Source organism: Pimephales promelas, chromosome 6 (assembly GCF_988280905.1).
Source record: "Pimephales promelas chromosome 6, fPimPro1.hap1.1, whole genome shotgun sequence".
Lineage (NCBI taxonomy): Eukaryota > Metazoa > Chordata > Actinopteri > Cypriniformes > Leuciscidae > Pimephales > Pimephales promelas.
The window spans coordinates 9,611,259-9,621,968 of record NC_142774.1 but is presented as its reverse complement, the minus strand read 5'-3'; the positions used below and the strand labels follow the sequence as shown (position 1 = coordinate 9,621,968).

The window sequence follows — 10,710 nt, the reverse complement described above, 5'->3', positions numbered from 1 at the left end:
AAACCTTTTCATTCTGCCACACAAGTTGGGGTCCTCGTGGTCTGGATGATGCATTATCATGTTTACTGTAATTACCTTGTTAATTCTTAATAAATTAGTCATGTTTGCAGTCGTGCCACCCTGACATTTGAGAATCAAATTGCTTGGAAAAAGTTTTTTTTTTTTTTTTTTTTTTTTCAATTATCTCAACAACTTTAAAAATATTGATATAGCCAAAAATTGTATGAAAGGTTCCAAACATAAAATGATGCTATATGTTTTGTTTTATGTTTTATTATTAATACACCATTTTTTAAAATAGTTTTCGCAGTCTGTTCATTTGTCCTGACAATTGCACCACCTGACATTTTGGGGGTTTGAGATAAAACATTAAATAGTATGTAGGCTAGTACTAAAAATGCATTCAAACTAAATATGTTTTATAGAATAAAGCTATACATGTCATAAAATTATCAAATTATTTTCAAAGAAAATGCACAAGGACACAAAAATTTGCATGTCATGTCATTGACCCAAACATATTTCATAAAATGTATGTTAAAAACTGTAAGTTATGGGTAAATAATGGATATTATTGATGCTAATTTTCATGATTTAAATAAAATCCATTACATGTCCTTTTATAAACTATGCCATTGAAAAATTCAAAACTCTGTCTTATGACAGAGCCGACCATTGTTTTTGTTTGTGTACATCAAAATTTAGCCTACTATTCAACAGCAGGCAGAAACAAAAATGGAAAGGAATAAGACACTACAAACTGTTTGTTTTCTTTTTATTAGCTTGCTTATTCTAGTTGTGAAAGTAGCCTTAGTAGTTGAAAAACTTGGTGTGTATTTCTAGAAACCGATAGTACCTTATATGACTATACTACTATTAAAACCAAGAGATAGCCTATAGGCCTACATAATAGCTAGTTATCGTTCATTGTTTATCTTTTTTTTTTATGATAGGCCCGCCTATTGATGAACGCTTGGATCAACCAGAACAGGGCCGTTGTGATGTGAATATCATCCTTGTTTTGTTTGGCACCGACAGTCCTCAATTATTTTTACAACTTTTTTATTATCTCTGTGTTGTCAACGCACTGTAGTTTCACAGTCTTGTGAGGGACGATGACTGCTGCAGACACCGCATTGAAAGGAAACTCCATCTTCACCTCTAGGGCGACATGTCACATTTTCCGAAACAGACGTTGTTTTGGAGCTCTGACAACGTTTCACATTTTTCATGGAAGATCCTCTGGGAAATAGATAACATATTTTTGCAAATTTCTTAAAACATTTACAAAATCACATATTATTTATGCATTATAAAAATCCGTAAGCTAACCCCTTACCTGAGAGAAAGTGAGCGCACGACACTTTTCTTGACGGACCTCGATGTTCCTAATTGGCAGGACGTATCTGAAGTCTGATTTTCCACGAAACATAAACTGGTTCCAGAATCCTTTCGCGTTTGTAAAGGATGAGCTGTGAGCTAAGTTCACAGCTGGTTTAGAGATCTTAGTACTGTCCTGCATGCTTAGACTCGAAGGTTGGTTCGTATTTTCTTGAAGTAAATGCTCAATCCTGCTGCCATCCTTTGCATCGCCAAATGAAGTTTCACGAGATGCACTTGTGAGATGTGAGACAAACTTCCAAACGTGTCTGAAAGAAAATGCCGAAACCCTGCATCTGTAAGGTAAAAAGAAGAATTAACTGAGTGGAATGCATGTTCTCAATATGGAGGGTCGCAGAACATTAAGGTCAGTGCAAGCGGCGTTTGCTTATCAGGTGTGAAACCAAATGGTAGAGACACCTTCTTTACAGACAGAGAGTAGCCTAACACCTACATCTGAGGTAGCCTACAAGGTAGACATGGTGATTCTTCTTTCTTTAGGCATGCATGTTTGCAAACAATTTTAACAAAACAACAAACAGTGACATTAAATATGAACTAAATGAGCCTATATTTAAATATAAATTATTTCTGTAACGCAAAGCTGGATTTTCAGCATCTTCAGTCTCACATAGCCTAATCGTTCAGAAATCAAACTAATATGCTGATTTCATAGACTTCGGGGCTTGGCCCCTAATCACCATCATATATCAATTCTCCACTCCTGTTTCACAGGAATTTACCTGAGGACACAAATGTTACCTAGAGACACCTACTGGACAAAATAAAATACTACACCCTGTGATCCATCACACTAACATTAACTTTTTTTTTTTTTTTAGCTTTAGTAAAATCACACAATGAACTCACACAGTTTGCCTATTCTGAGTGCTGTCTCCACGTTCTCACAGGACATTATTTGTCAGTCCTAATAATTTTAGAAATGTTTAAAACGTAGATTGAAAATCAAAGTCTTAAAATCTCTAAAACTAAAAATCTGCACTTGTCTGACTGGTCGGATCGGCAGCCAGGTGTGCGTGTGTTGAAAAACTTGCCTGTTGGTATGCGGACACACCTGTTTCCAGGAGGTTTTCCACTCCACTTACGGAGTGGAAGAGAACCGAGAAAAAAACATTCGAGAAAAGACACGGACAGAAAAGAGGTTAGTTTTTTTTAGAAGTATCTATGTATGTGAATTTGTCTTTTAGATTTTATTTCCATATACTCATCTGTGTTTGTATGTAAAGTTTTTGTAAAATTGGGTTCTACCTTACATATATATACTTCAGTCTGAATGTCTAAATGACGACATGCAATTGACTGACATCATGTGATTTCAGTTACTTTGTAAACAAAACATTTTTATATTATATATATATTTTTTAATGTATTATTATTATTGTTTAAATGGTCTTTATGAGGTTATTTGTCAGAAACAGCCCTGCAGTGTTATAGAGTATTGGAAGATTCATGAAGCATGTAATTGGCTGCTAATTTGCATTTAGGATAAACTCATTGATGGTGTTCTAGAGCACGTCAGAGTATTTTCTTGCTTTTGGGTTTTATGACAGTATGTTTCATTCGATCGTTTTTACATTATGTGGTAAGTTGGCTGCTCCTATCAGCTTTCTTGTACCTGTAGCTGGTCTGACTTCATTCCAACATTTCAGTTAGCAATAGTATTTGACAGGTAAACATTCATTTTAAAGGAATCCATTCAAGTTTTGAGAATCGATGTCCAGGGTGGAGGATTTAAAAAAAAAATATATATGTTGTTGATTGTGGCCTGTGGAATGTTGGTCCACTCCTCTTCAATGGCTGTGCGAAGTTGCTGGATATTGATAGGACCTGGAACACGCTGTCATATACGCCGATCCAGAGCATCCCAAACACATTTATTCATGATGACTGGCGGAATATCCACCAGAGCTGTTAAATTGGATGTTCATTTCTCTACCATAAGCCGTATCCAAAAGCGTTTCAGAGAATTTGGCAGTACGTCCCACCGGCCTCATACCACCGACGATGTGTAACCACACCAGCCCAGGACCTCTATATCCAGCATCTTCACCTCCAAGATCGTCTGAGATTAGCCAACCCAAAAAGCTGCTGCAACAATCGGTTTGCATAACCAAAGAATTTCTGCACAAACTGTCAGAAACCGTCTCAGGGAAGCTCATCTGCATGCTCGTCATTCTCATTGGGGCCTCGACCTGACTGCAGTTCGTCGTCGTAACCGACTTGAGTGGGCAAATGCTCACATTCGATGGCGTTTGACACTTTGGAGAGGTGTTCTCTTTACGGATATATCCCGGTTTTGACTGTACAGGGAAGTGTCACGTCTGCACCAGTCTGTCTTCATCTGCACTACACTTCCCAGAATCCTCCTTATCCTCCCGACCTTTAAAAACTAAGTATGAGAGTCTCTACCATTTGAACCCAGTCGATCGATTGATGCACTGCTTCCAGGATGGCGACCCGATTGAGGAATATGTGGCTAAATTCCTTCAGGCTGATGACATCGCCACTGGTTCCGTCCAGCCCAGAGCCTTCACCGTTGGTCCCGTCCAGTTCTGAGCCTTCACCGCTGGGCCTGTCCATATAGGTCCCCGATGTGGCCGCCCAGGGGCCCACGGCAACCAGAAAAGCCTTCTCCGCCATGGCCGCCCGAAGGGTCTTCACCGTCATGCCTGCCTGAAGGGTCTTCTCCGCCATGGCCGCCCGAATGGTCTTCACCGTCATGCCCGCCCGAAGGGTCTTCACTGTCATGCCCACCCAAAGGGTCTTCACCACCATGCCCACCCGAAGGGTCTTCGCCACCATGGACGTCTGAACGGACACCTGCTCCGCCCTGCCCGCCTGCACACCCTACTCTGCCCTGGAGGCTTCCTGCCCCTGTTAGGCCATGCCCTATTCAGCCTTCAGGGTGCCCACCCTTGTTGATGTTCGACGGCGCGAGGTCACACCTTTTTTGTGAAGGGGGGCTTATATTGTCACAGTGTCTTCTGCACCAGTCTGCATACTCACCGGACATGTCACCCATGCATTGAGTGTGTTTGGGATGTTCTGGATCGGCGTATATGACAGCGTGTCCCAGGTCCTGCCAATATCCAGCAACTTCTCACAGCCATTGAAGAGGAGTCGACCAACATTCCACAGGCCACAATCAACAACTTTTTTTTCCACAGTAAATAATACAGTAAAACTGCACATTTTAGAGTGACCTTTTAATGTGGCTAGGCTAAGGCACACCTGTGCAATAATCATGCTGTTAATCAACATCTTGATATGCCACACCTGTGAGGTGGATGGATTATCTCGGCAAAGGAGAAGTGCTCACTTACGCAGATTTACACAGATTTGTGAACAATATTTGAGAGAAATAGGCCTTTTATGTTCATAGAAAAAGTCTCAGCTCATGAAAAATGGGGTCAAAAACAAAATTGTTGCGTTAATTTTGTTCAGAGTATTAACAATTGTGTACGTGTTTGAGTGTATCTGCATATTTTTTTGTTTTTCAATTAGTCTATGTTTTCAGATATACAATGTCATTTCCTGGTGAATTCCTGTCAGAGGAGCAGTTTACCTGTTCCATTTGCCTAGACGTCTTCACCAATCCTGTCTCCACACCCTGCGGCCACAGCTTCTGCTCAACATGTATCACTTCCTACTGGGAAGGCCAGGGAAAAAGCTGCTCCTGTCCCTTGTGCAAGGAAAGCTTCCGCAAGCGCCCTGAGCTCCACATCAATCACACGCTCCGGGAGATCACAGAGCAGTTTAAGCGGATGGCGGAGACCACGATGAGCGCGCCCAGAAGTGCACCTGCAGATTTACCCACCAACCCTTTCTCTGCAGCGAAGCCTGGAGGGCAGCTCAGACTGGTAGAGCTACCCAGTGGGCTACTGCCAGAGATGAAGAGCCGCTTCCAAAGATCATCATCCAGTGAGCCTTTGGCAATCCCTGATGCTCATTCTCTCCATCCGGCCAAGACAACTAAACGGAACTTAAGTGTGCGTGGGGTGAGTGGAGCAGGTTCCAATGGTGGGCCACAGTGTTCCAGACATGGCTATAGTTTGGAGCTGTTCTGCAAGACTGACCAGACATGTATTTGCATAATATGCGCAGAGAAGGAACATAATGGGCATTCTGTGATGGATGCCAAGAGAGAGATGAATATTAAGAAGGTTAGTGTGAGAATGTAATGGAGGTAGGGCTCAGCCTCAGTGTAAATGTTTATAAATGTATGTGTCCTTTTGATCATTCTGTATATCTGCTCAGTCCCAGTTGCGTATTTTGGAGGTGGAGCTACAAGGATTGATCTCTGTCAGAGAGAGGAAGATAGAGGAGATCCAAACATCACTTGCAGAAATTCAAGTGTGTGCATCTAGGTCATAACGTTTTAAAGGAATAGTTCACTTAAAATGAAAATTTTGTCATTATTTGCTCACCTTCATGTTGTACCAAACCCATATGCTGTTTATCTTCACATGACCTTGTCTGTTGAAGTCAGAATGAAACGGAAGTTGCAATAGTTGAAATCCTATTGTGATGTCAGAGTTAAACGGCTTCTTGAACAAGAAAAAAATGTAGGATGGGACTTGATTTTTTTTCCATCTTGGATTGATTGGATCATTTGGATCGTTGAATGGTTAGAATTTGCTATTGCTGTGATGTCATGTGAGTGACAGGTTGTCCCAAACCAGTCAAGTTATTTTGATTAAAGATTATGAGGGCACATGAATTTCAAAATTCAAATGATGTGCACAGATAAATCATTTATACTAAACACTTCAATATTCCATAAAATATATATATATATATTTTTAATTCATTGTGATTTTAAGTTCTACACTCATGGTACAAAAGTTGTCACTGGGACAGTTATTAATTGACTGATTACAAACCAATCTGTATTGTTCAAAAGACCAAAATCCTTTTTTTTTTTTCTGTCACTGGAGCCTAACTGTCATGGTCACTATTAACTGTTGCTGTGTGAAAAAAAATGAGTGTGAATATTCTTCAAAATATTACATTTTTGTTACACAGAAGAAAGTCATATGGGTATAAAGGACAAGAGGATGAGTAAATGATGATAGAATTTATGTTTGGATTAACTATGCCTTTAAATACTTTATTTATACTTAAGCATTTCCTTACTCTCATAACTGTCTTTCTTAACGTTCTTATCTGGTTTTCTGCTACATTATTTTCTCATTTACTCATTTACTTGCTATAAGGTGATTGCAGAAGAAGAGAAAGTAGGAACAGTGAGTTTGTTTGCTGAGTTGATGAAAGCTATCGAGAAGTCCCAGGCTGAACTTCTGGAGGTGGTGGAGATGGGACAGCGGGCTGCCGAACTTCGCTCTCAGGCCTTCATACGTGAGCTGCAGACGGAGATCTCAGAACTTAAACAAAGATGCAGCAACCTCAACCAGCTAACCCAATCCCAAGATCACCTTACCTTCTTCAAGGTCTCATTTAAATCCAGACTTTAATGTTTTAGTGAATGAAAGTCAAGAAATTGTCCCATATATTCACCCATTAAAGCTTAAATAATTTAATACGTCAAGTCAGTTGTGAATTTTATACCCCAATATATAACTAATTTTATTTATTGCTGTTTCTTCTTAGACATATCCAGCCTATAGTAGTTTACCTGTGACAAAGAGCTGGGAAGAAGTGGCCTTGACCCCTGACCCCACTGCAGGGGCAGTGCTGAGGAATGTCACTCGGATGGTGGAGGAGGTTCAGGAAAGGCTCAGGAGACTGTCAGCGATCTGTAAGAGAAAGTTCCTTCCTGAAATGCTATTTAACATGTACATCCTATCCATCATACTGAATGTACACTCCCGTATTTCACATAAAACGAGGACATCTTCAATAGCTCTTCACCTCACCAAACATTATTAAAACCATTGAGATATTAAGAGCATTTTTTTCTTTGCATCCACACGTCACTTTTTTTCAGTCATGTTCATGGTATGTTTTGTTGTACTTTCAGGTTTGCACACTTCCACAGAAAACTCACAGGAAATATATCAACAAAGTAATTTTTTTCTTCAATTTTTTAATAGTTTTTCATCATCCAATTTCAGCAAAATCATAAAAAAGTTGTAATGTTGTAATTTTCTACAATATAGTCTATTTTTCAAAGCCAGGGTTAATGTCTACAACTAATCTAGTTTATACTTTAAACTTAAAAACATTATGTACTTCGAATATTGTTGGATCTTATGACAAATTATTTGTAGGTAAAAGTATCTACTAAAATAAATAATAATATGTATGTGTAAATGCAGTACATCCTCCCCAAGACTATCATAACATTTTTAAGATTTTAAAGGATTAGTTCTATCCAGAATTTAAATATCCTGATAATTTACTCACGGCCATGTCATCCAAGATGTTCATGTCTTTCTCTCTTCGGTTCGGTCGAAAAGAAATAAAAGACTATAAAAGACTTTCAAAACTATTAAAAAAAAATCGTATTATTCTAAATTAGTTGTGTATTAGGGTGGCTATGTAGTAAGTCTTGTACAAAGCCACTTATTTTTGCAATGTTTTATTTTACATTAATATTTTTCTTCTGCTTTTCTCTAACTGTATAGAAGTGTGGAGAGTACCGGAATATGCAAGTATGGGATTTTTATTATCTGCACCCCATAAGATACTATAAATATTTATGTCCCCACTTTCATTTGTTTTCCTGCAATCATTGTGTTTTCAACTCATCTGTTTCTCTGCTCAGTGGACGTGACCTTAGATCGAGACTCAGCCCATCCACGTCTGATCATCTCTGAGGATGGTAAACAGGTGCGCTGCAGTGACCGCTACCAGATGGTGCCAGACACACTAGAACGGTTTGACCGTGTGGTGTGTGTACTTGGCCGTCAAGGTATCATCTCTGGCTGCCATTACTGGGAGGTCTTGGTGGGTGAGAAGACGGACTGGGATTTGGGCATTGCCAGCCGCTCTATCAACAGGAAAGGAAAAATAGCCGCAAACCCAGCTAATGGATTTTGGTTCCTAAGTTTACGTGACAAGAATGAATATGTCTTTCGCACAGAACCACCAACACCTATAAACATAAACCCAAAACCGCAGAGTGTCGGAGTGTGTGTGGACTATGAGAAAGGTCAATTGTCCTTTTATAATGCAGAGACAAAGTCACTGATATTTTCCCTCACAGACTCTTTTACAGAGACTTTATATCCTTTCTTCAGCCCATGCACCAACAAATCTGGCAAAAATGAGGCACCCCTTATCATATGGCCTGCCTATCCAGCTGACCCAAGCTGGCTGACTGAAAAATGAAAGAATAGTGGGATGGAAACAAAGAAATATATCTCACAGGTTATTTGCTTATTTACTTTAGTTGTTTAAGTCCAATCCTAATTATACAAATATATCATTTTCAATTATAATTATTTAATTTTTATTCAATTTAATTGTCAATCCATGTGATCATATGGCTTAATTGCTCTATATATGAACATTAATTAACATAACATTAAACAGTTCATCTTATACCTAGTGAGATTGCCAAGGTTTAAAATTGAAATTTAATTTGACACTTAATAGAACATTGGTTGGTGATGTTATATGAGTAATGATTGCATAATAACCTCCCTTTTAATTTGTATTTAACCAAGCTTAAAAATGTATCCTGTTAAAATATGTGTTTTGTACATTATAATAAAACAAAAAATAAATGTGCAGTTGAACCAGTTGAGACGTATTCTCTGGAGTGACCAATCACACTTCTCTGTCTGAGTCTAGGTTTGGCGGTTGCCAGGACAACGGTACTTGCCTGACTGCATTGTGCCAAGTCTAAAATTTGGTGGAGGGGGGATTATGGTGTGGGGTTGTTTTTCAGGGGTTGAGTTTGGCCCCTTAGGTTCAGTGAAAGGAACTCCTAACGCTTCACCATAAGACATTTTGGACAATTTCATGCTCCCATCTCTGTGGGAACAGTTTATGGTTCCTTTCTGCTGGTGTCTCTTCGGTGACTTTGGGTATTCCTGTGCACCCAGGAACCCTGCATCTTCCCTTCTTGTAAGACATTATTTGCCATTGTAAAGTATTGTTCAAGACATCCTTAAAAAGTACCCCTTATCGCACAACATTGCCCTGAGGCAAAAAAAAAAAAAAAAAAAAGAGAAAAACTGAATTTGTAAACATCCAAAATAAAATAAAAAACCTGCCAAAAGGCTTCTCTACACCTTCATACACACATATTTGTATGTACTTATTTTTATGTCAATGCAGTGTGGCGGACAGCAGACCATAGCAGGCTGTATAAGCGTTCTCATTGGCTGTCCTGTAGCAACTGCAGCAGCCTATCGGTGAGCCCTGCGTGATGTCATGCCCAATGCTACGCGTCACAGCCCGCCAGAATGGGAGTGGCTAGTGTATATAAAAGAAAAGCTCAAGAGGCTGAGCTCTGGTTTTCATTGACTGAAGCGAATAAGGTGCTGGAATACGGCGGCTCGCTGACAGCAATCAATGGCTGGCCATATACCCTCCAATCAAACGAAATCAGACAGAAGTGGTTGATCGGGGACAAAAGATACAGATTAAAAAAAACAGCAGATGTAAACGAGAATGTGTCTGTCTTGTCTACTTGTTATCCGATATCGGCCAAACACATCTTAATACACCAGCTAAAAGGGCATCAGATTTCCTTAAGATCTTCATTTGTGTTCCAAAGATGAACAAAAGTCTTAAAGAGATCACTTCCGGTGCTTGCCCACAGCGAAGCGCCCGTGCTGTCAGATCACTTGGATGTGGCTGTGGTTACAAGAGGTAAAAACAATATAAATACTGTTTGTTTTCTCACACAAACCGCTCGTTTCATGTCTTAGGCCATCAATGTAGTCTACTTACATTTACGAGACTTCTCTGTGCAGGCTCTTTAAGGTGGTGACCATAGACCTGCATTATATGACTGACAGAGAAGAACAGTTTCACAAAAATATCCAAATTAATCTTTTCCCTTGAGGTAAGCTAAAACATACCAAAAATTAATTTCAAAGCGAACTATCCCTTTAAGAAATTTGGGGTAAACCTTACAGCTGCAATAGCTTGATTATGGGACCATTCTCATTCTGTTATTATCATGCATCCAAACACTTTTTAAAATAACTTTAAAATTGTGCATTTGGAGTGCTGGGTGTAAGAATGCGTTGCACAGGACACTTTATTAGGGCTCTAAGCTTGAACTTCAATCCATGGTTGCTTCGCTATTCTTGACAGAAAAATTTGAAATGAGAGAGGAAGGACAGATAGATGGTAACCATCAGTAACCAATGGCTGCAGCTCTTCTCTTGT

General features: G+C 39.4%; 1 protein-coding gene and 1 pseudogene across 2 annotated transcripts; one reads left to right on the top strand and one right to left on the bottom strand.

Annotated features, from left to right (window-relative positions):
- Nucleotides 1–791: 791 nt before the first annotated feature.
- LOC148978496 (cerberus-like) lies at nt 792–2,308 on the bottom strand (annotated as a pseudogene). The gene is made up of 2 exons (XR_016168821.1): nt 1,340–2,308; nt 792–1,242 (listed from the first exon to the last, which is right to left on the bottom strand). The product of XR_016168821.1 is annotated as a cerberus-like (transcript).
- A 102-nt stretch (nt 2,309–2,410) lies between these two features.
- On the top strand, nt 2,411–9,601 carry btr01 (bloodthirsty-related gene family, member 1). Its single transcript, XM_039689023.2, has 8 exons — nt 2,411–2,542; nt 4,919–5,564; nt 5,659–5,754; nt 6,618–6,851; nt 7,012–7,159; nt 7,382–7,426; nt 7,989–8,015; nt 8,129–9,601. The coding sequence occupies exons 2-8, from the start codon at nt 4,926–4,928 to the stop codon at nt 8,692–8,694; spliced, it is 1,755 nt and encodes a 584-aa protein (XP_039544957.2). The 5' UTR covers nt 2,411–2,542; nt 4,919–4,925; the 3' UTR covers nt 8,695–9,601.
- The last annotated feature ends 1,109 nt before the right edge of the window (nt 9,602–10,710 follow it).

Bases quoted from the DNA above. Each gene is read 5' to 3' on its own strand.
- btr01 (XM_039689023.2), top strand. From the start codon at position 4,926: ATGTCATTTCCTGGTGAATTCCTGTCAGAGGAGCAGTTTACCTGTTCC. The intron at 6,852-7,011 runs GTCTCATTTAAA...GTTTCTTCTTAG, and splicing joins ATCACCTTACCTTCTTCAAG to ACATATCCAGCCTATAGTAG. The intron at 7,160-7,381 runs GTAAGAGAAAGT...TTGTACTTTCAG, and splicing joins CAGGAGACTGTCAGCGATCT to GTTTGCACACTTCCACAGAA.